Here is a 24,763-nt window from a genome sequence, read left to right as displayed (position 1 = left end):
TGTATATTTCAGCCTAGAGGCAACAGTCTTAATTTGTAGCAAAAGCAATAGAATAGGAAGGTTAAAGTAAAATAAACAGATCCAATATGGAGTCAGATTTGTTCTTCCTTATTCAGTAACTTGAGTAAAGGTGACCTTATTTAACTGGTTGAGCCAGGATTAAAATCTAAGCCTTCTGTTGCACAACAGATCTCTAGAGCTTTCTTTCATCTTGTAAAACTGGAATTCTACATCCATTGAACAACAATTCCCCATTTTCTCCTCCCCGCCCGCATCCCTAGTAACCACATTCTCCTATGTGTTTCTATGTGCTGGATTACTTTAGATACCTCAGATAAGTGGAATCATGTAGTGTTTGTCTTTTTGTGACTGGCTTATTTCACTTAGCATAATGTCCTCAAGGTTCGTCCATGTTGTAACAAGTGACAGGATTTCCCTCTTTTTAAAGTCTGAATAATATTCCACTGTGTGTATATACCACATTTTCTTATCCACCTATCTGTCAATGGACACTCAGGTTGCTTCCACTTCTTGGCTATTGTGAATAATGCTGCAGTGAACATGGGTATGGAGATATCTCTTTGAGATTCTATTTCCTATTTTTTTAGGATAAATACCCAGAAGTTGGAAGGATGTTTCCTTTTTTTTTTTTTAAAAAGTTTTTCTTTCCTGTCATTCCCTCTTTAACCCTCTTTGCTCCATTGTCTTCCCTTTATAATCCTCTTTTATCTGTGTTGCCAAATCCAGCGGTCATGTTTCCACCTTATGTTACCTGACCTTTCCATGGCATTTAGGGCTGTTTACCCCTTCTTTGACTTGTGTCTGGCTTTCCATCCACCTTCCTAACCATCTTCTTAGCCTCTTTTACTGGCTTCCACACTTCTGCCTGCCCTTCATGCTTGCTACAGGACTCTATTCCAAACAAACCTTTCAGCTCACACTTGGTATCCTGCCAGGGTGAATTCATCCAGTCTCTTCTGATGGAATTCAGATCTGCTTGCTCCTCAGACACCTAGAACTCCACATGTCCAACTCTGGCCCTCCTATCCCCCACCCCCCACTAAACATACACCCCCAAGCCTGCTCCTTCCTGGTTCTTCTTCTCTTGATCCATACTGCCTCAACCATCATACTCATTCCCAACAACATTAAGGGAGTGAGTCGAGAGGATTACCTCTTTCTTATGCCCATGTCTAATCATTCACTTGGTGTTATCAACTCTACTTCCTAAATATCTCTCAGGTTAGTCCATTTTCTTTATCCCTATGGCCATTGGTCTATTCAGACCTGTGTTCTTTTACCTACTGAGAAGTCTCTTAATTGGCATCTGAAGGTGTTTTTATATACTTAATATCATTATGTGAATAAAATGGAGGAGGCAAAATCTCCCATGTAATTTTTTTTTTCCCATGTAATTTTTAAGGTAACAACCTGAGTAGTGCTTTCAAGAAATCTCACGTAAATGAAATTCAGTAAGTATTTTCCCAGCACGTACTTTTTGCCTCACACCAGGCTGGGCTCAGGGAATGCCAAGATCAAGCAGAAAGTCTTTTCCCCAAGGGCGTCACAGACTGATGGAGGGGCCTGGCTTATGAATATAAATGCTTATGAAATCAATGCATTTTATTGTGGCTGATGCCGCACAAAACACTGGATATCTGCCCTGAGGAGTTTTGGTGTTTCCTTGCACTGTCAGAGAATTATTAGATTAGACATAGAAATGTCAGATGGCTCACTGAATGAGGAAAAGCAAACCTGCCCAAACCATTTCATCAGATAGTCGTGCCTTACCTGACATGCCCTACTTGAGGGAAATTATGAACTTTGTTTTTTTCAGAACAAATATTCTTTTCATTACATGACTAATGAAATTGAGGTTTATAAGGAAGTTGTTGTATTTCTTTGCATGATTTCTAAGGCTCTTTAAAATAATTTTGCCAGTGAATAAACACTGCTTACACTAAGTGCAAAAGTTGTCATGGTTCAAGGGAGTCCGGTTTTCAGAAAGCTGAAAAGTGCTCTGAACTCTGGGGGCCAAGGTGGAGATTCAAGGAGCAGCCAAACAGTTGGCGTTTGTCTGTACTTCCTTTTTCTTTCTTTTTTTAAAAATTTTTTTTATTTAAAATTTTTTATTTATTATTTATTTATTATTTTTATTTTTGGCTGTGTTGGGTCCTCGTTTCTGTGCGAGGGCTTTCTCCAGTTGCGGCGAGTGGGGGCCACTCTTCATCGTGGTGCGCGGGCCTCTCACTATTGCGGCCTCTCTTGTTGCGGAGCAGAGGCTCCAGACGCTCAGGCTCAGTAGTTGTGTCTCACGGGCCCAGTTGCTCCACGGCATGTGGGATCTTCCCAGACCAGGGCTCGAACCCGTGTCCCCTGCATTGGCAGGCAGACTCTCAACCACTGCGCCACCAGGGAAGCCCTTTCTTTCTTTTTTTACATTTTTTTTTTTTTCTTGTTAGCTTCTGTCTTAGGACACATATTGTCTCTCACTTTAAGTAGTCCAACATTTAATGAGTCCAATCACTAGTTGAGGTTTGGGGGTGCCTAATGAATGGAATGCTCAGTTATATAATATTTTCAATTCCTAAGCTAGTGGGTGGAAGAAGGAGGCCCTGGAATGCAGAGGTCGCACCAGCTGGATGTGTGACCTGAAGCAGGTGCTGAGTAATTGCTAAGCTCACTGCGTCTTGTCTCTTCCCTCTCTGCCTTCTAGGATGGCAGTGCTCCCTATGGGGCCAGGTACGTGGGCTCCATGGTGGCTGACGTGCACCGCACCCTGGTCTATGGAGGGATCTTCCTGTACCCAGCGAACCAGAAAAATCCGAAGGGCAAGGTAACTCTTCTTTGTCTGCTGGCTGAACCCGTTCAGGGAACCAGTCAGAATTTGCTTTCTCATGCCTGCTTTTTGGCTACTGCCCTGTCCTTGGCATGTCTGTCTGCGAGTGGGCAGGTGGAAGAGAAACGAAGTCTATAACCCATTAGTGAATTCTGAGGCTGTGGTAGAAGGTGTGGAGAAGGAGGCGGCTGAAGTTGTTGTTATTGGTGATTGTCACTGGCCTTCACTTCCGCGGGCCTCATGCCCCTCAATTCACTGTGAGTCAACTGTGTTCATCTCCCACTTTCCCCATGCTGTGTCTATCTTTCGGCTTCATCAGCAACTGATTTTGCATCATAGACCCTTTTGAGAATTTAATGAAACTTATGGACCCACTTCCCAGAAGAAAATTACATGTAAACATACACATTACATATGTTTTCATGGGGTTCACGATGATCTGAGGTCTACCCAAAAATTCCCTAGAGAGTTCCCAAAGTCCAGACTAAGCACTTCTGCTCAGAACTCATTCAATATTTCTGGAAAGGTAGCTCCTGGAAGGTCTCACTGCAACTTTATGATCCCAATGCATCTGTTTTGAATAGACACCGCCATGGAAAGGTGTCTGATTTTTAGCCAGTCACAGAATCATAGGTAAGTAGACAAATCCAGACAAAGGCCTGTCATATTCTCTGACACACTAACAAGTAGCCACATGTATATATGTCTCTCAGCATGGGCGGCGACCTGAATTATTGGAATGCCAGATTCAAAGCCATGATAAGAAATCTAACACAGCACATGAGACCAGAGAGGAGATTTTAATATGCAGATTGGTATGTCAGGCATTTTTTTTCACGTGAGTGTTTAGCTTACCTGTATTAGCTGGTTGAACTAAGAGTCACAGATAAATCTGCACGAAAGGTGCTGGAGGAAAGAAAAGTGTTACGGAGTATTAAGTGAGATAGGGTAGAAGATGTGGAAATTCTTTTTTTTGGCTGTGCTGCGCAGCATGCAGGATCTTAGTTCCTCGACCAGGGATTGAACCCACGCCCCCTGCAGTGGAAGCGTGGAGTCTTAACCACTGCACCACCAGGGAAGTCCCCTATTTTTTTTTTTAATGTGGAAATTCTTAAGTAGAACCGATCTTGCCACGTACTCAACGGGGAGAACATTAAGACTAATTATTACTAATTATTAAGATGATTTAAAATGAGTCTGAAAATATCCACATATAATTACAAAAACATTTCCATAAGCATGTATTGCATATATAGATCTATATTCATAGCGCCGTATTGAAAGTATCATTGGTTTCTGACCTCCATGTTTTAGCTCTCAAGGTCTCTGTGACCACATTTGTGTGTGTGGGTGCGTGGTTGGGTTCTCCTCCTATGTGCGCTTATCTCTGTAGAGCAGTGTAGATATTGATCGTGGAAAAAAAATAGATTGTATGGCCTGCAGGTCAAGGTACCATGAAGATCTGGACATTGTGTTTTAAGATGCGTTTACTACAAGAATCGCATTTTAAGGTCAGAACAAACCTTGGCTCCGAGACAAGCTTTATGCAAGAATGATGTGCTTATTTATTTGTTTGTTTGTTTACTTATTTATTTATTGTATCTGAATCAACATGATACAAACAAAAGCATGGTATGCTGTTTTCCCAAAATGGCAATAAATGCCCTCTACAGTCTTAATTTACTTTCTCCTCGATGCCTGGCTCTCCAACCCAGATTGGAGATATTTTGTTCCTCTCTTTGAAATAACAATAATTTAAAAATCAGCACAAGATATAACTATTTTCTCCAAGTAGTTTTAACAGATGCATTTCAAGAAAAGAATGGAAAGAAAAAGGCTGCACAGAGCTAGATCAACCACTTTGAAAGCTCGTTGCGGAAAAGGAGAAAATTTTTTAAACTACAGACTTTGTACCTATGGGGGAAGGAAGGAGAAGATAGTATGATACTGAGTCAGAGCATGCAGCTAGAATGTCACCCTGAATCTAATGTGATGTGTGTGTGTGTCCGCTGTGGGTCAGGAGATGGGGAGGGAGTCAGAACATAATGACAGAAATAGATCCAGAAAGGACATTCAGTCAGCCCATTTCAATTCAATTCACCATATTCTAACTGGACACAGGACAGACACCTGCTAGTTCTCACAGTGACTTTTAGAAAGGCATTTCTTCCTCAGAACAGGCTCGGCCCTGGACCCATGTACCTGGCTTGACAAACAAAGGTGCAGGCTGATTTTTCCCCCCCATTTCTGCCCTCCACTGGGAGCCCCTGTGCAATGTACACGGTAGCCTTGTTTGGACACTCTCTACATGTGAGGCAGTACTAGGAATGGAGATGCCACAAAGACCAACCTTGACAGACCCCTCCCCTGCCCTCTAGGGAGGGCGTCCAAGGAGGAAGGCAGATGTTAAACAAACTTCAGAGTCAGGACTGTTATGAAAGGGGAAGTACAGGATACTGTGAGAGAGCACGCAACGAGAGAGTTAACTAACTTAGTGTAAGGGGCCAAAAAGAAAGGCCATTTAAACACCAGCAAACTGTTCGGCCAAGTTGACACTTGAGATGTTCCTCCCCACGACGCGGGACACTGTGGTTATCCTGAGAGACTGGCCAGCACTCCTGAGGTGACCTTCCGATCCCATCCAAGCTTGACTCTTGACTGGCCATAAGGCCTGGCATATAGAGGCTCCTAACCGGGCCCCGCAGAATCAGTTCACCTCATTGCGGAACCAAAGAGAAATGAGTACCTAGATCTCATACTCCCAAGTGAGAAGGCCAAGCTCTCATAAGCACAAAGGTCACAAGACAGGTAGATATCAACCAGAGGTGTCCCCAAAGGCATATGTGATCAGTATCAGCTGAGACACCCAGCCTTCTGGAGAGCGTAGGGCTCGGGCAGCCGGCTCCGCTGAGACGCGCAAACGCACTCGCACTAACGAGACAGCAGTTGAGCAGTTGGAATTCCTCGTGGAGCTTTAGGAGCATGGCTTGGGAATTTTGACCAGTTGCAACACTTGTCCGCCTGACTCTGTTCCTCTGCAGCTCCGGCTCTTGTATGAGTGCAATCCTGTGGCCTACATCATCGAGCAGGCAGGAGGCATGGCGACCACAGGCACCCAGCCTGTGCTGGACGTGAAGCCTGAGGCCATTCACCAACGAGTCCCCCTCATTCTAGGGTCCCCGGATGATGTGCAGGAATATCTCACCTGTGTACAGAAAAACCAGGCAGGCAGGTGGTGAGTCTGACCCCTCAAGCCCTCTTCTCTTTGTGTTGTACCTTGTTAAGGACCCTAGATGAATGATAGGTGAGTGAATGCTGGTGATGAGAAACAAAAGGCAAATCCACCAAATCACATCCAGAAGAGCAGTGGCCAAGTGCTCACGACAAGTCTAGAAGCCAGAGGCGAGTCTGTGGTCAGTGTAAAGGGCTAAAAATAAAACCCACATGTGAAAAGAACAACTTTGATTTGTCTTCTGTCATGAACAGTGACAAATAGGGTTGTGATTCTAAGTCTATCAGCCCAAGTAATCAGCAGCTGTCCACTTGTGGGCAAAAGGTACAGAGATCAGTTAAGAATTTGTCTTGGTTTGCTTAAAATTTGAACCTAGTGTCTGAGTCCTATAGTGATTAATTTCCTTTCCTATAAAATAGATATGTATATTTTATATATATACTTATTATATATACTTATATATATTCAAGGTATATAAATATATACATTATATATATTTAAATATATAAACGGCTGACTTAATTTCTTAGAAGTTTTTGTCTTATTGTGGATAGGTTTTGAGTTAGAAATCTCATGGGTATTAAATTCTAAAATTTTGGATCAAACCTTTATTAGGAGCAATGATTTGGATAACCAACAACTATTTTTTTTTTTTTTTTGATGAAAGATGCCTTTATTTATTTATTTATTTATTTATTTATTTATTTATTTATTTATGGCTGTGTTGGGTCTTCGTTTCTGTGCGAGGGCTTTCTCTCGTTGCGGCAAGTGGGGGCCACTCTTCATCACAGTGCGCGGGCCTCTCATTATCGCGGCCTCTCTTGTTGCGGAGCACAGGCTCCAGACGCGCAGGCTCAGTAATTGTGGCTCACAGGCGTAGTTGCTCCACGGCATGTGGGATCTTCCCAGACCAGGGCTCAAACCCGTGTCCCCGGCATCGGCAGGCAGATTCTCAACCACTGCGCCACCAGGGAAGCCCCCAACAACTATTTGAATAGAAAAATGTGGTCACCTATTGACAAAGCCACATGCTAATTGGAATTAATATTTAAAAATTAATACCTACTTTTCTCAACCTCTTGACTTTTCCTTTTTAATATTTTCAGGAAATATTTTAATCTATCCTAGGCCCCAACCAGAGTGCACTGGTTAATGACCCTTCATTTGTCCAAATTATGTCTAGATTGGGATGGGGTGGCATATACATCAGAAATCTCAGCTTGCTTTTCCAAGAGTTGCTATATATGTTTATGGACCTGGAGGCCAAAAATACCTAATGAAATATTCACAAACAAATCCAGAAATATTTAAAACAATGATACATCAGGACAAAATCAGGCTTAACTCCAAAATTCAAGAATGATTCAATATTAGAAAATCCAGGGACTTCCCTGGTGGCACAGAGGTTAAGAATCCACCTGCCAATGTAGGGGACACAGGTTAGAGCCCTGGTCTGGGAAAATCCCACATGCCGTGGAGCAACTAAGCCCATGCACCACAACTACTGAGTCTGCGTGCCGCAACTACTGAAGCCTGCGCGCTTAGGGCCTGTGCTCCGCAACAAGAGAAGCCACGGCAACGAGAAGCCCGCGCACCGCAACGAACAGTATCCCCCGCTCACCGCAACTAGAGAAAGCCTGTGGGCAGCCACGAAGACCCAATGCAGCCAAAAATAATAAAATAAATAAACTAATTAATTAAAAAAAAAGAAAATCCATTAAATAGTGCATTAGATTAAAGCAAAAGGCAGTGGTGGGGAGGTGGGGGCTAGGGGAAACCATGGGAAGAAACATTCCTTTCCCACTTTAGCTTTGGACAAGGTGGTTCATCTTTGGCAAGATGGATTTCAATTTGGATATAATTCAGGATTCAGTAGTGTTCCTCAGTCCACCTCTGCTTGGCAGCAGTAACAGAAGCAGTAAAATTTAATACGTAATCGAAAAATTTTCATCTTCCTCCACAAAACACAAGGATTTTCTAGGAAAAATTCTGATTCTAACTAATGGGCTATTAATACTTCATTAGACATTTCATTGGAAACTTTCTTTATCAGAAAGAAAGTTCAAACTGAAGACTTCAGCTGAAGTCTTCACTTCTTAGGAATAAATTGATGTGGTGAGCACATGGTTTCAGGACTACACAGCCAGGAGAAGAAGGAGTTTTTGGAAACGAAGGTGGATGATAGCACCTTCAATCATGGTCTGTGTTGCTTTGATGAATGTGGTAGGTGCTCAGGGAAAGATCCATTCACTCACTACCCTTCTTCAAGCTGAGACTCTTGGTCCCTGCACATCAAATCTAAGAACGGGAAAGCAGGGGAGAGTATGGGACTCACATTCCATTCTCAGTGGCTACATATCAAAGATTTAAGGGCATTGGTGCAATGGTGCCTGGGTGACCAGTGCTTTCATAGGCAGGGTCTGGAAAGACCCTCAGAAAGAAGTTGGGCTCTCTGGCCAAAATGATCTGAGAATCCCTTTCCTCTTGGTTTCTCATTCCCTCCTCATTGCCTTCCCAGTTTAGATGCTTTTGTCTATCTCAGGAGAAATCCAGTTGTTCTTTCCATTTTCCAGCAGCCCCCAAAGTACCCTCTGCAGGTCTGGCCCCACTTGGGGAAGGTGGGACCATTCACTGGTTTCTATTGTATTTTGGGCAGATGAGCTTCAGCAGCTTGGGGGGGGCAAACCTATTAACACATCAAAAGGAGAGAAGCATTTTAATAGATACTCTTTAAAAATAAGAAGAAAACATGGTGTTTCAAATCAGTGAGACATGAATGACTGGTGTTTGAATAATAAGCTAGTCATTTGGGGGAAAAAAAAACAACAACCCAAAACCTAGATCCCCAAACATGTTGCAGATGCATTTCAGAATTAAACATACAAAATAAAACTGTAAAGGTATGGCAAAAAGATAAAGAAGAATATATTTATGACCTTAAACGGGACCAAAAGACACAAAGCATAACAAATAAAGGAAAGACAGATGTGAATATATCAAAATAAAAACAATACACCACATAGTTAAAAGACAATTGATAGCTTAGGAGCTTCAAGATGGCGGAAGAGTAAGACGCGGAGATCACCTTCCTCCCCACAAATACATCAGAAATACATCTACATGTGGAACAGCTCCTATAGAACACCTACTGAATGCTGGCAGAAGATCTCAGACCTCCCAAAAGGCAAGAAACTCCCCACGTACCTGGGTAGGGCAAAAGAAAAAAGACAATTGATAGCTTAGGAGAAAATATTTGCAACCTATAACAAAAAATGAACATCAAGAATCATACATATTGAGAGGAAAAGGAAACTATCCTAGAGAAATAAATTAAGGATATAAAACTGCAATTTGCAGAAGCGAAAACACAAACAGTCAATAAACATGTGAAAAGATGGTTAGACTCTCTGATGATCAGGGAAATGTAAGTAAAATAACATCACTTTTCACTTATCAGATTGGCAGGGTACAATGAAGACTGAAAACATCAAATGCGCTAACAATGCAGGGAAATGACCCCGTTCCCTCTGCTGGTGAGACAGATGGTGGGGACAGCCTTCTGGAAAGGCAATTTGGCAGTTCTGTTTAAATGGACAGCCCCTCTGGCCCAGTAGTCCTACACTTTGGTAGGTATAAAACAGCCTATATTAGTCTTTTAAAAATTAAGTATTGCTTGTAATGGCAAAAAGATGAGAGCAATTTAAATGTCCACTTGTAGGGAGATAGTTGATTTGTTGTACAGCAGTTTAAATAAGTTGGGACTTCCAAACCCACTCCAGTCTTTTATGAATATGGAAATAAATACCTTAAATAGTTTTATACAAAGGCATTCTTAACATCAAAATAGACAAATGCAGAAAGAAAGAAAAATATCATCTAGCACCCTAAGGTCTTTTGTTTCTTTTTAACCTGATGAGAATTAACATGTTCTTTACTCTCTGGCTTCACTTTCATGAAATGAAATCTAATCACATTTTTTTTGTTTGTTTTTTTTAGTGAGGAAGAGAATACAAATGAGAAAGATATGGAGGGAAAGTAGGAAATGGTGGGTGGGTCTATAAGGTGGATCTGTATATCAGGGTTCTCCAGAGAAACAGAGCCGATAGGGGACACACACACACCTATGTTACAGTCTTGAGGCAGAATTCCTGCTTCCCTGAGAAACCTCAGTTTTGCTCTTAAGACCTTTAGCTGACAGAAGAGGCTGAAGGGGTTCAGGACAGGCCATCTCAAAATGTGCTGCTTTGGCATATTGATTATTTTGAGCTGAAGGCACTTGAGAATCAGCAGATCCAGGAAGAGCTTTCTGATCTGCCCTTTCTACCTAAAAGCAGGTCATGAAATTTCCCACGAGAGATGTGCCCTCCCTGTACCAGGAGGAGAAATACGTGCTCGTCACCAGAGACTGGGAGTCAACACGGAAGTGGATCTGTGTGAACAAACCTGCTAAAATAACCCTCATCTTCCACTAGTTTTGCACCCCTCTGTCCCCCATATACAGCTTCTAGTCACTTCCCCACAATTACTGCCCTTAGGCCAATCCCCTTTGTCTTGTCATTTTTTCACAAATTTATCATTTCTTTGCCTAAAGGGTATAAAAGCTTTCAGCTCTGGTCACTTCCCTGGAACTTCATTCTCTTGTAAAAGTCCCCATGTATGTGTAAAATTTAATAAAATGTGTATGATTTTCTTCTGTTAATCTGGCTTATGTCAGTTTAATTCTTAGGAAGGCCAGACACCCTAAGAAAGTAGAGAAGAATTTTTCCTTCCCTACATGCCCACTCACATCATCGAGAGAAAACTTTAGTTAAAGTCAACTGATTGTAAATGTTAATCACTTCTACACGGTATCTTCACAGCAACCTCTAGACTAGTGTTTGACCAAAGAACTGGGCACCATAGCCTAGCCAAGTTGACACATAGAATTAACCATCACAATCTGAAGTACAAATGAGGAAAGATGACCAAGCTATAATCACAGGGGAAAAGGGCATTTTGCAAATAGATATGACGTGATGCCACTTTCATAAAATAAAATTTTAAAAAAATGACAAAACTACATGATCCAGTCCTTCACATTTCACTAGTGGCTATAACTTCTGTGAAGTCTGCCAAGACTACTACTACTACTACTTCTGTAATTATCTGTGCCTCCTTCCCCAGGGTTCTCATTGCATCTGTCTCTTCACTGGCTTCCTTGCATCTCTTCCTCTCTCTCTCTCTCTCACACACACACACACATACACACACACACACACGAACCAAGTACCATGCCTGGTGCTAGGGATTTAGCTGTGAAGTAGACAGACAAAATCCCTGCCCTCAAAGAGCTCAGGCCTGGTGGATGGGACACACGTGTAATTCTGGGGATAAAGTACTGTGTGTTTGCTTTGGAGCCATTTAGAGGAGCTGCCATTCCAGAAGTGAAGAGTCAGGCAAGGCTTCCCAGTGGAAATGACGTTTAAACTGAGGCCTGAAAGTGGGACTAGCTTGTCAGGAGAAGGTTAGGGGGGACGGAGAAGGCAAGTGAGAGGGATGAGCACTAGAGGTGAGGGGGCAGATGGGCAAAGATTTGAAAATGGGTAGAGTATGGTTTATTGGGGGCACAACTGGTAATTCATTATGGCTGTGGGGGGTAGAGTGTGAGGAGGGTAGTGAGAGATGAGGCTGGAGGGGTAAGAAAGGCCCAACTCATGCAGGGTGTTTTGAGTTGGTTAAGGAGTATGGAGTTTGTCCTGAGGGCAATGGGGAGCCACTGATGAGTTTTAAGCAATGGAGGAACATAATCAATATGCATTTTAGTAAATATTACCTACAATATAGACAATGGAGTTGAAGTAGTCAAACTAGAGGCTTGTTAGGTCACCGTTAAGAAGGTTAATGTCATCATCTTGGCCAAAATTGATGGTGATAATGGCACTGATCAAAAGCCATGAGGATGGAGAGGAGTGTAGGTGTTTGAGAGCTATTCATGAGGGTTCATGTATCGGTGATTGATTACGTATGTCAGAGAAAGGAAGAGGGGAGGAATGCAGTATATGGATGGACGTGCCATCCACAAAGCCAAGGAGCACTTGGAGATGATGATTCCAGCTCTGTATGTTGGAGTCTGAAATGTTTGTGGGTTAGCTGAGTCAGGATGTCTCGTAGGCAGTTGGATACATGGGTTTGGAACTCAGGAGAGGGACAGGAAGTCGTCAGCATGGAGGTGGTACCTGAAGTAATTAGACTAGATGAGGTCATTTGGGAGAATCTGGAAGGAAAGCCTTACTTTAGGGACGGACCTAAGTTAGGATGAGAATAGAAGGTGAGGAAGTGGAGGATGGCAAGTTTAGACAAGCTGTTCAAGAGGTTCAGCTGGAAACAGGAGGAGGAACATAATGCAGTAACTGGAATAACCCAGGGTTAAGAGGGGTTTTGCTTGTTTTATGATGGACAAGACACACTTACATCTTTAAAGAAAAAAAAAGAAGGAACAAAAACAATGAAAAACAAAATTGCATGTGTGTTTGGGTAAAGACAAAGCAAAAGGACTGTTAATATCCCTGAATTAATAATTGTGGTTGTTCCTCTGAGGAAGGGGAATATTTAAGGGGATACATTTCCAAAACGGGCCTTTGCTTTATCTTCACTGCTTGACTCTTAAAACTCTGAGAATGTGTTCATATAATGTGGATACATCAATTATTCATTCGTCCAGATAGCAGATTTTGTTGTGCGCCTGCTTTGTGCCAGGTCCTGTCTTTAGTGCTGAGGATAGAGAGGTGACAGAGCCCCTTGTCTCTGTATGGGTCTCTGTATAGACTAAGTGCTGATGTGTGGAAGAGACACAATAAACAAAACCAACAAATAAAATGTAATAGCATGTCAGATGGTGATAAATGCTATGGGAAAAATAAATCAGGGGAGGGGAGAACAGTACTACCAGGGGTTATTTTAATTTTAGTTCCTGGTAAAGACAGGCTTCACAAAGAGGATGACATTCCAGCCAGGACCAGGCAGAAGGGAGGAGCCTTGTACACACCTAGGGGAAAGCCTTATAGGGAAGGGGACAAAAAATACATAAAAGTACATTTAAACTAAAAAAAATTTCAAAACATTAAAAGAAATACTGTATGCATGTTTTTAAGCATCCTACTTCCAGAATCTCACTCACCATATCTCAGGAATGGCCTGATGCACATTTTTTTGTTGTTGTTGTTGTTTTTTAAATTTATTTTATTGAGGTATAGCTGATTTACAATGTTGTATTAATTTCTGCTGTACACCAAAGTAATTCAGTTATGCATATATATATATATATATATTCTTTTTCATATTCTTTTCCATTATGGTTTATTACAAGACACTGAATAGTTCCCTGGGCTATACAGTAGGACCTTGTTTATCCATTTTATATATAATAGTTTGCATCTGCTAATCCCAAGATCTCAATCCATCCCTCCCCGCCCCACACACACACCCTTGGCAACCACAAGTCTGTTCTCTATGTCTGAGTCTGTTTCTGTTTCATAGATAAGTTCACTTGTGTCATATTTTAGATTCCACGTATAAGTGATATCACTTGATATTTGTCTTCGTCTAACTTACTTCACTTAGTATGATAATTTCTAGGTCCATCCATATTGCTGCAAATGGCATTATTTCATTCTTTTTTATGCCTGGGTAGTATTCCATTTTATATGTGTACCACATCTTCTTTATCCATTCATCTGTTGATGGACATTTAGGTTGTTTCCATTTCTTGGCTACTGTAAATAGTGCCGCTACGAACCTTGGGGTGCATGTGTCTTTTAAAGTTATAGTTTTGTCCATATATATACCCAGGAGTGGGATTGCTGTATCATATGGTAACTCTATTTTTAGTTTTGAAGTAACCTCCATACTGTTCGCCATAGTGGCTGCACAAATTTACATTCCCACAAACAGTGTAGGAGGGCTCCTTTTTCTCCACACCCTCTCCAAGCATTTGTTATTTGTATTCCTTTTCATTATGGCCATTCTGACTGGTGTGAGGTGGTATCTCATTGTAGTTTTGATTGGCTGGTGCACATTTGATAGCTGGGAAAATGAGTAGGAAGAAGATAAGTGCAGGTTCCCACCAGGTGAATTGTTAACTCCACCTTAGACCGTGTTCTCTGGCCTGTTCCTTAACAAAAGAGCTTCTCAAGGGGTTTTTTGTTTGGAAATGCAGCTCATCCCCAGGAAGCTATCTTCTTCTTGGAAGTTAGACTGACACCTGCAGCAATTTGACAGTCATGTGACAAAAGGCTCCCAAGACATCCAGGGACAGTGAGGATGGTGGGCCAGCAAGTGCAGACCAGGGCTACCTCCTACCAAAGGAAAACAAAAGTTGCCACAGAAGACAGCCTACACTCAGGAGACAGAGCACAAAACCCTGGAAGAGACTTGTTATCAGAGATCAGGACTTAAGTGTCAAAAAACACCACAGTATTCCCCAGCATGAGTTAGGCCATTTTGTGTCACCACTACTTTTTGAGCAGCATATATAATATTAAGTTTTCTTGCATCAACGCCCATGTTTCCTTCATATCTAATGGTCTTTCCTCCCTCACGGAGAAAAACAGGAAACATTTGGTGTCATCAAGTGAAAGAGGTGCCAGAGAGTAAAGAAGGTATTAATTTTCACCAAGTTAAATACAAAGAGAAGGAAGCAAAGCTTGTTTTCAGTGCATTTTAATGTGTGAGAATGTGTTGCTATGAGGTATTGACTGTTCCTGGTTCGCAGCACTGACCAGTGCTTGATTTAGATGAGAGAGGATATGTGAGGAAGGGAAAAGATACCCAAACTTCTTGTGTCTTTTATTCTGCTTGCAAATCTTTAAATCCAAACTTCTCCCGTCTTAGCCAACCATTTCCTTGTGGACTGTAGCATTTGAAGCATGTGAGGAAAGGCCAAGAACCATTGTGAGTTGAGAGATTTCTTACTTATCCCTTCCTTATGTTCAGCAAGTCTGACTTGTCTTTGGTGGTGTTTTTTTTTTTTTTAATTTATTTTTGGCTGCATTGGGTCTCCGTTGCTGCGCGCGGGCTTTCTCTAGTTGCGGCGAGCGGGGGCTACTCTTCATTGCGGTGCGTGGGCTTCTCACTGCTGTGGCTTCTCTTTTGGAGCACGGGCTCTAGGCGCACGGGCTTCAGTAGTTGTGGCTCGTGGGCTCTAGAGCACAGGCTCAGTAGTTGTGGCACATGGGCTTAGTTGTTCCGCAGCATATGGGATCTTCCTGGACCAGGGCTCAAACCCGTGTCTCCTGCATTGGCAGGTGGATTCTTAACCACTGCGCCACCAGGGAAGTCCCATCTTTGGTGGTCTTGACCAGACCACCAAAGTGCGGCTCTGCTCGCCGCACTTGTGTCCTCTGGGTTGCTAAGGAAAGCACGAGGCTAGCTGTGCAGGACAAGTGCAGTAGTTTCCTGGGGCTGACACGACATATACCACAAACTCATTGGCTTAAAGTCACAAGAATTTATTCTCTCATGCCTGGAGGCCAGAATTCCAAACCAAAGGGTCTGCAGGGCTATATCCCCTCCGAGGGCTCTAGGGAGGAATCCTTTGTTGCCTCTTCCAGCTTCTGATAGTAAGTTCATGTTTCAGAAAAGTTTTTTGTGTCGACTGAAAAAAAAAAAAAAAGCACAACCTAAAAGTTGAGAATTATGCTTTATTTGTCAGACATCCTGAGTACTTAAGCTGGGGAGACAGACTCTCAGATAGCTCTGAGGGACTGTTCTGAACAGGTAAGGGAGGAGCCAGGATATATATAGGAGTCTTTGCAAACAAACAGACAAATAAAACCAGGTAGTCAGAACATCAAAAGATTACTGTTAATTAAAGAAAACCAGACATCTCAAGTTGAGGAATTTAGTGCTTTTCTATGAGTAGGAAGATGCCAGAGTCTGGACTTATTGAAACTACTCCTTTGATATGCATCTTAACTATGTAGGGCCGGGTATCCTGTTTTTCTCCATCCTGAATCCCCTCAGGGTGCACAGTTGGGGGCAGTTGCAGTGGCAGAGGGCTTGATGGGTGCAACATCCTTGGCTTACTGACATGGCAGGCAACATTCACACACATTTGTAAAAATCAAAATTTGTTTTCAGCTTTATTTGATTCATGTCGACTGGCTTATTTTAAAAAGTTTTTATGATGGATGCTGTTTGGAACTTTTCACAGTTTAATTAAATGTCTTTAAAAGTTACAGAACCTTCTAACACGTGTTTAATCATTTAGGTATTGTTTAGTTTGGAACTTTTCACAAGTTTAAATAAATATAAATGTCTTTGAAAGTTGCAGAAGACTCTAATATCTGTTTAATCGTATGACATCTGAGTGGTCTTCACATTTTCATTCATATCAGCACTTAGGCATTTTCTTAGAGTCTTGGGCTGTACTTCCAAGATTATGTGGACAGCAGTATGAGCTAGCCTGTCACGGTGAAGCAAGGTGACAGTCACTAAGGAGTCTTTTCTAGTGGACTTTCAGAGACTGAAGGTGGCAGATTGCATTTTCCAAAGATGGCCACAACCACGTCTTCAATCCCACATGCTTTTCTGCTAAGTGACCTTGCCTCTCCCCACCAGGAGGTAGACTGTCAGCCCCCACCCCTGTAACCTGGGCGTCCCTGGTGACATGCTCTGAATACAATGCGGCAGCAGAGGTTTCACTGGGGACTAAGACCAGGTTGTAAGAAGCCTTGCACTTCCTCACTGGGCATTCTGGCTTACGTTCTCTTGGGATGTTCCTCTCAGAGCCAGCCTTCATGCCATGGGAGCCCAAGCCATGGAGAGGCCCAGTAGGTACTCTGGTGGGCAGCCAGGGCTGAATGCCCAGCCCACAGCAGCATCTAGGACAGCCATGTGAGTGAGCCTGCTTGGATGTCGGCCCAGTCAAAACTGCTAATGATTCTGGCACACGTGAAAGACTTCCAAAGGAAAACATGTAGTTAAGCCCAGTCAGGAAATTGGAAAGATGGTTTTTTCAAGCTGCTATGTTTCCTGGTAGTTTGTTTTCCAGTAATAGATAACCAGAATAGTCTTTTCACTGCATGCCCCATTGGTTCCCGCGTCCTAAAAACCTGTGTGTGGGCCCAGCCTCATCTCCCACTCCTCAACCTTCCCACTTTCTCTAAATGTTGTTTCTCTTTTCTAAGGGGTTCTGACCCGGGAAGTCTCTGCTCTGATACCCACCCTTTTATCCTGTGTTACTGCCCGGCTCCTCTGGGTCCATGTCCGGTTTCTCTTCCTTCTGGTGTTTCAACCACCTCCTTTAACAGCACCATCTCCTTCTCAGGGTTGGGAATGTCTCTTCCACAGGGTGATGACTGGGACGCCATGGGTGCTACATCAATTCCAGTTGTCTCAGTGTGGTCCCAACCAGTAGAAGGGACTCAGATTGGGAGCCTCCCAAATCTTCCTGTGGCTACACTTGATCATGCTATCCCAAAACCCACAGAATTTTACTCCAAATGACACACCTGGCATTTTAGGTCAGAAAGTTGGAAACGTAAGCGCCTGCGAGGGAAGGCCACATTGAGGGTCCAGAATGGCACACAGTCCAGTGCAGATGGACTTGACCAGAGGCTGCTGGAGGTCTTGTGGGCTGAGACCCCAGTTGTCCCCCACCTCATGTCTTCAGAAGGAATGCAGGGTCTAATAACTAAATGCTTCCACCTACTCTTTATTTCCTTGAGCAGGAAGGAACATGAGAATTTTAAACCCAAAGACAGCAAATGAAACTATGTGCTTCCTTAGCCTGTGGAATGTAGGGAGTTTTTCTTTTTTAAAACAAATTCAGGAATTAGGCAGCTAGGTGTAAATTAGGCTTCAGAATATCTCTTTCGATGCTTTCGCCTATTGCCCACCTCTGAGGCCACAAGACTATTTCTGAAGCCCAGCCTCAAATGTGGGAGCTTATCCTTCATCGCATATGGACACAAAGACAAACATTCTTGGCAATCCATTGTGTCTGGTCCTTCCTCAGTTGCAAAGTAGCCACATAGTCTTCGCTAGAAGTTGGGGAAGATGCACCAGAAATTGGCTCTGTGACGTTCATCCTGTAACTCTGCTGGGTTGTCACCATCATGGGTCAAATGATCATGATCTCTAAGGCCCTTTTCTTGATTGGAAATCGCATGTATGTGTGTTCACTTTTCTAAAATGTGAATTTTTTCCCTATTAAAATAATTTACCTTTGTCCTTTAGACTGTTTGCCAAATTTTGTTCTATTCAAGGGTTGGGTCAGACACAGTCAATAGGCAGCTGACATATTCAGAACGATAAGAACCAGAAGGCCACGCAGCCATTCTAACAGACCACTGGCACACTCAGTTATGTCTTCAGGGCCCAATTACCTTTTTTACTCTACAAAAACTTAATGTATTAAAAACAGAAAGATGTACCATCTCTACTCTGAAATTGTTTTATTTTAAAGGTAAAACTTTATACATCCTTTTAAAACATGAAAATTCAAAATTCTTGAGGCAAGTCGATCATACAAACCTATTTACAACAGTATTAAAAGAGTGGTAACATTTCACCAGCATAAAATGTCACAGAATTCAAATCACACCTTGGATCTTCAATGATTCAAGTGTTTCATCCCACACAATAAGGTCTGGTTAGTTTTAAGAGAAAATTCTTCCTCTGGATATTCTGTTCTCAATCCTGCCTTTGAGATTTAGACAGTAGGATAACTGGCCATGGTGGCGATTCCACAGTTGTTGTTCCGGTCTTTGGCCATCTTTATGTAGCCATCCATGCCCCAATCTTCACCCCAGCTAAAAGAAGAGAGGGTTTTCCATTTTATACAAAGAATCAAACACATTTATCTTTATTAATACTTAAACAGTGCCCCAGAGTCCAGGACAGATTCAGAAAGAAGCAAGAAAGGCAGTTGTTCTTGTTCCTGGTTGAGTTCTAAATGTGTAAATAACTTCAATTTCCAAACCTCTCACGGAACTGCAAAATTAGAGACAGAAAAAGGAAACTCTTGGGGCCAGATGTGTTTCAGATTTAAGAAAATTTTCAGATTTAGAAATGCAATGGTGCTGGGACTTCCCTGGTGACGCAGTGGTTAAGAATCTGCCTGCCAATGAAGGGGACACGGGTTTGATCCCTGGTCTGGGAAGATCCCACATGCCGTGGAGCAACTAAGCCCGTGCGCCACAACTACTGAGCCTGCATGCCACAACTACAAGAGCCCGCGTGCCTAGAGCCTGTGCTCTGCAACAAGAGAAGCCACTGCAAGGAGAAGCCCGCACATGCAACAAAGAGTAGCTCCCACCCAACGCAACTAGAGAAAGCCTGCGCAGCAACAAAGACCCAAGCAGCCAAAAAAAAAAAATTTAATTAATTAAATTAAAAAAAAAAAAAAGAAATGCAATGGTGTCAAAGCTACATCGATACCCTAGGCAAGCTTGAGAGAGTACCTTAATGTTATAATCAAACATTAATATGTCTGTGTTCACCCTAAGTGGCATAAAGACTTCGGAAGTGTGCTTAAGGGTTTGAGAACCTGTATCCAAATACTGATTCCAAAAGGGACTCCCATTTCAATCTCAAATATAAGTATTTTGGGCACTTTATACCTGTTCTTGACAAGCCAGTATTTATTGTTATCTGAGTCTGCTCCTTCAAACCCATAGCCAACCACCAGAACACCATGATCCAGTTCTTCGCTGCTGCAATATGGATCATAATAAATGCCTGGGAAAATAAAATTCAATGTTGGGGTGAAGACCTCCAAATGACACATGACAGTAACCCAGCCTATCAACTAGGATAAGGGAGACACCTCAAAATTCAGCTAAAGGACATAAATCTAGATAGGATTTAAAAACAAGCTCTATTATTTTAATCTAGGCTAGGGATCTAGGTTCTCATCTAACACTAGCAGAAATACTGGAACAATCTCTTTTGTAAACAATGTGTGAAGAGGCATAAAAGACCACTCCCTAAAACCTTATCATTTTACTTTCAGAATGTGAGTCTAGGGAAACAGCACACAACACAAAATTACTTCAGGCAAGAGGTTCTTTCCAGTTTTAATTACAGTAGTAAAATTCTTTGGAAAATTTCAAAGGTCTAACAACTGGAAAAAAGTAAATTAAGCTATACGAATCAAATTAAGTAGCCATTTAAATATATTTGTGAAGTGCTTAAAATCATGGGGATTCAAGTAATGTCAAATGGACACATCAGGCACAAATACTACATGAACAACTATGTTAAATCTACACACCCCCAAATTATACACTGAATTCTACACACCAAAGAGTCAATCTTGCTGTATGTCATGGTGGTTTTCCAATTTTTCTGCCTAAACTTCCATACAGACAGATGCTTACCTGCTTTATAGAACTGGAAGGTTGGATGGCTTGCATCTATAGCAACAGAGATGGGGCCCACAGTTGCCACTGCCTTCATAAGGGCCCTCTCTTGCTTAGGAATGTCCACGAAACCAGTGTCGTTGGCAGCAGAACTCTGTGGTCTGTAGTGGCAGGATTCATCCTTTTTCAAAGGTAATGGGGAAGAGACTTGATTAATACCATCCCCCTCCTGGGGTACATGAGTTCAAGACAGTCTGCAGCTTAATGATTTCCAAGTCAAGTTTGTTATAAAGCACCCCAGGAGATGAAATGATATTGGTTGTTTTGAAATGGAAAAAGTAGCTGGTGTCTATTCAATGAGACACGCTCAGTCTACCTGTCCATAAGAAACTTTTAATCTGGAGAAATTTATACTTACACAGAATGGTATGTATATTTCCACATGACACAGAAATATTAACAGCTTTACGGTAACTACCTAAACAGAGAACTGTGTAAGGCTAACATATTTTAATGCTAGTTCTGACGGTCTGCAGATATAGAGTCTACAATCTAAAATGTGAATTCTAAATTGGTATCTGTTTTCCCCCAAAGTGTTCAACTTTGATAACAAGATAAGGAGCTCCTTTTACCCTTCCAAGATACGGATAGGATTCCTCTGAGTCCAGGCCTCCGTTGTCCTTAACATACTGGAAGGCATTATCCATTAGGCCACCACTGCAACCCTCATTGCCTTGAGGCCGAGAGCAGTCCACCAGGTTCTGCTCACTCAGTGAGACAAGTTTGCCAGTTTTCCGGAACATCTGTCCTTCAAGGGCACCAGTGGCACTAAAAGCCCAACAAGAACCACACGTACCCTGAAAACAAAATTTAAAAGCTCTTAGTCTACAAAACAAATAGCAAGACTTTGACAACAGCCCACATATCTGAAAATGTTTTTAAAAACTAGTGAATTGCATCCAAACTCTAGTCATTCAGAGCAGGCCATGGGGCGTTTCCAAAAGGAAACCCCTTCTCCAGGCATTTGAGGGCTCTTGTGTCCACGTTCAGTGCTTCAGAAGGAAAAGTCTTCAAGAGCTGGCAAACAACTCTTCATCACAGCAAACGCATCTCTCATTCCAAGAAACTTATCAACACAATTCTTTTTCTCTCAAGGAAATTTGAAACCAAATAAAATGTTTTAAATTCTTGAAAAAAAACCAAAAAAAACGAGTGAATTGCATGTTGTTCCACAGCCTGCCATTGCAAGGATGGCAACTCCTATTTGGCTTTACTCTTGGAGAGAGATCTGCTGAATACTGTCATACCTGATTCTTCACAGGAGTTACATAGCCTTTCTCTCTCCAATCCAAGGATGAGGGAATCGAAGCAAAGACAGGTACTGGGAACACCTTCCCCTTCTTGTGCTTCTGGTTTCGAAGACCATTCATCACCTGCCTGAATTCTTCACTGGTCTTCAAGGAAAAGGAAACAATGTTGAAAAGCAAAAGGTTATTTTCCTAAAGTACTAAGGAGGGGAGGCACAAAAAGTTCATGCCACACTCACCATGTCACCGAAGGCATTCATTGCCATGGTGAAGCCATGTTTCCCTTGGCTGTATTCCTGATTGTGCAGGTCAATCATTTTCATATTCTTCTCCCACACTGTTCTCCTCCATCCTTCTTCATTCTACAGGCAAACAGGTAACCTATACTCTTTATTTCTATTTAAAACCAACCCACCTTCACCAAGTGGATTTGCAGACAGAGAGGAAGAGAAACCAGGGCCAGAGATGGCTTTATACTCTTGGGAACTGTTTCCCAGCGCCCACACAACAGGGTCGTATGCCCGTACTGTACTCAGTAATGGGTGCCATGAAGTTACTGCCCTGGTAAGAGCCAGCCTCAAGAGGCTACTATCTGCTATAAACTCCCAACAGCATGGACCATTCTCTGCGGGGTTTCAGATGGACAGTTTCAGATGTTACCAACCAAGCCATATAGTTTCCTGTGTGTTGCCTTCCACAATTTCCATTGTGCATTTAAACTGAGATCAAGTTTTGGAGCCGCTAAGGCTATTCCCAAGCAAAGGGCAGTCAGGAGGAGTGAAGGATTCATGTTTCAAAAGCCTAGGAAGGGAAAAGAAATGAGTATCTGATTAAACCAATCTTACTAAAAGGCCATCCTACTTTTTTCTGAGACGTTATACCCACTGTGGTGGAGTAAAAACATTTATCTTCCCAAGTATTTACACAAGGACTGTAGGGGAAGGCTAAGGATGTGGATAGAGAAAAACAGCTCAGAGACCTCAGTTCCCGCGCCGGAGAGGCTCAGAGTCTTCTGGGACTCAGAGCAGCGGCTAGGGCGAAGCTCCCTCCCGCGTTGCAGACGGGGCCAGGCCAGGGGCGTGCCGCCCCGCCCCCGGCGAACGCCCGCCTTTCTCAGAGGATGTTGACGCGGCGCAGGGAACAGAGGGCACTGCAGCCCGGCGTGCGGGGCTCAGGCTGCCCTGTGTGACCGGCGCCTCCTGGGACCTCTCCCAACCCCAAGCCTGGCAGTCCCGCTGGTTACCGGGGTGACCCCGCCGCGCCAGGCCCCAGCCCGTGGTGCTCACCTGCGGCGGGCGCAGCTGCGCCAGCAACTATGGATCCGGGGGCGTCGGAGGTTGGGCTGTGGGCGCATGTCCTCCCATTTAAGGCCCCGGGATTCCGCTCGGCCGACCCCGCCCCCGCTAGCCCGCGCCGCGATTGGCTGAGCTGCATGTGGGCGGAGCCCCTGTGCTGGGATTCCCGACGCCTCACGAGGCTGGTCCCAACTTGGCCAGGTGCCAGCCTCAGTGGACCCGACGGCGGCGAGCTGGGCAGCGCTGAGAAGGGCGGCCAGCGCCTCCTTCGGGACCCGGATCAACTAATTACCTCGATTGCGCTCGGCCGGTGGTTCACGAAAAGAAGCTTATAGGGAGCACCAAGTGGATTATCAGCGCAACCCTGTGCCTCCTTTAGTCCTAGAGTTTTTGGTGAAAGTCTGCGGGAGGGCTGTCTAGTTTCAGGGTTTCTGCTTATTCCACAGCAAAGGTGGGGCGGGCTGGAGGAATGCGGAGCCCTCAGGGCCTTACCTCAGGCCCGCAGGGCCTTACCTCCCGGGCTGAGGGTGGTACCAGCTGGGTTTGAGAAGAATCGGAGCGGAAAGGCAGTTCCTCAAAGCTCGGGACGCTCTGGTCACTCCCCAAATCCCAGGAGGAAAAGGGGACGGGCTGGGTGGGTCTCCAGAGAAGGCATGGCATTTTGTAATGCCCCTTTCCTGTCTTCGCCGGTCAGGGGTTCCTCTCACCTCTCAAGCTTTCCTCAAAACCAACAGAAACAAGTTATTTACAGAAAAATTTAGTTTAAAAAAAGGAAAGGTGGAGGGTAGAAACTGCTCTTACCTTTCCACACTCTACATTAGGGATTGTTATGTCTTTCTTAGTATCTAAGGTGCTTTTCTTGAGATTTAAGAAATTTGACTCTTACTTCAGTGAGTTCTACTTTACATTTAATGTCAGGATTTAAATGACAGTTAGTGAAACATTTTAAATGGAGGAAAATAGATTTATATATTAAATATTAATTTATATAATTAATAATTTAAGGAACACAAGCTAGAAAAGTTGTACATGTTTGTCCTTTACTACATAAAAATATATTCATTGTAGAAAATACCTTTTAGAAAAAAATTATCATTACCTCATGTCCCTTCCCACATTACCTTTTTTCTATGGATATTTTGAATTTTTTTAAATAAAAATGTAGTCATGGTTCACTGGACTTGTAAACTAATTTCTACTTAAGATTAAATGGATAAGCATTCTGGAAGCACAATCAGACACAATTTTACTGTGTTCATATGTACATAACATAAAAATGTCTATTTTAACCATTTTTAAGTGTGCAGATCAGTGGCATTAAGTACATTCACATTGTTGTGCAACCATCACCGTCAGCCATCTTTGGCACTTTTTCATCCTCCCAAACTGAAACTCTGTACCCATGAAACAATAATTCTGCATTTCTCCCTCCTCCCAGCCTTTGGCGACCACTATTCTAACTCTGTCTCTCTGAATTTGACTATGTACCTCTCATAAGTGGAATTATCTAATATTTGTCCTTTTATGCCTATGTCACTTCACATAATGTCTTAAAGGTTTATTCATGCTGTATGTAACGTGTCAGAATTTCTCTTTTTTTCTAAAGGTGAATAAAATTCCCTTGTATGAATGTACCGTGTTTTGTTTCTCCAGGCATCCCTGGATGGATATATGGGTTATTTCCACATCTGACTATTTTGAATGATGCTGCTGTCAACATTGTTGTACAAATGTTCAAATTCCTGTTT

The 24,763-nt window shown here is 42.8% G+C and overlaps 2 protein-coding genes and 1 long non-coding RNA gene across 5 annotated transcripts in view; 2 read left to right on the top strand and 1 right to left on the bottom strand.

Moving 5' to 3' along the window:
• The window catches only part of FBP2 (fructose-bisphosphatase 2), a 42,203-nt gene extending 31,433 nt beyond the window's left edge, over positions 1 to 10,770 (top strand). Inside the window, exons 6-8 of one of the 2 annotated variants that reach the window (XM_082469842.1) lie at positions 2,717 to 2,836; positions 5,881 to 6,074; positions 10,406 to 10,770. In XM_082469842.1, the coding sequence (XP_082325968.1) occupies positions 2,717 to 2,836; positions 5,881 to 6,074; positions 10,406 to 10,412 (321 nt within the window). In that variant the 3' untranslated portion in view covers positions 10,413 to 10,770. Of the gene's footprint in view, positions 1 to 2,716; positions 2,837 to 5,880; positions 6,075 to 10,402 lie in introns of both variants that reach the window. The other variant, XM_082469841.1, reaches the window with a different exon arrangement.
• LOC309664556 overlaps positions 1 to 18,286 on the top strand; it is a 365,050-nt gene extending 346,764 nt beyond the window's left edge. Inside the window, exon 2 of the long non-coding RNA XR_014265924.1 lies at positions 15,216 to 18,286. This is a non-coding gene — a long non-coding RNA (uncharacterized lncRNA). The remainder of the gene's footprint in view (positions 1 to 15,215) is intronic.
• On the bottom strand, positions 18,190 to 23,144 carry CTSL (cathepsin L). 2 transcript variants are annotated; one of them, XM_082469883.1, is made up of 8 exons: positions 23,007 to 23,114; positions 22,385 to 22,521; positions 21,960 to 22,082; positions 21,721 to 21,867; positions 21,046 to 21,270; positions 20,432 to 20,594; positions 19,673 to 19,790; positions 18,190 to 18,862 (listed from the first exon to the last, which is right to left on the bottom strand). In XM_082469883.1, exons 2-8 carry the CDS (start codon positions 22,508 to 22,510, stop codon positions 18,763 to 18,765), a joined length of 1,002 nt encoding a protein of 333 aa, XP_082326009.1. In that variant the 5' UTR covers positions 22,511 to 22,521; positions 23,007 to 23,114; the 3' UTR covers positions 18,190 to 18,762. The 2 variants fall into 2 exon arrangements, with proteins under 2 accessions (XP_082326009.1, XP_082326010.1); XM_082469884.1 differs by lacking the exon at positions 18,190 to 18,862 and adding an exon at positions 18,871 to 19,043 and having other exon boundaries at positions 23,007 to 23,144.
• Between the last annotated feature and the right edge of the window lie 1,619 nt (positions 23,145 to 24,763).

This window comes from Balaenoptera physalus, assembly GCF_965194825.1.
Source record: "Balaenoptera physalus genome assembly, chromosome: 7".
Classification (NCBI taxonomy): domain Eukaryota; kingdom Metazoa; phylum Chordata; class Mammalia; order Artiodactyla; family Balaenopteridae; genus Balaenoptera; species Balaenoptera physalus.
This window is presented reverse-complemented; position numbering and strand designations above follow the sequence as displayed.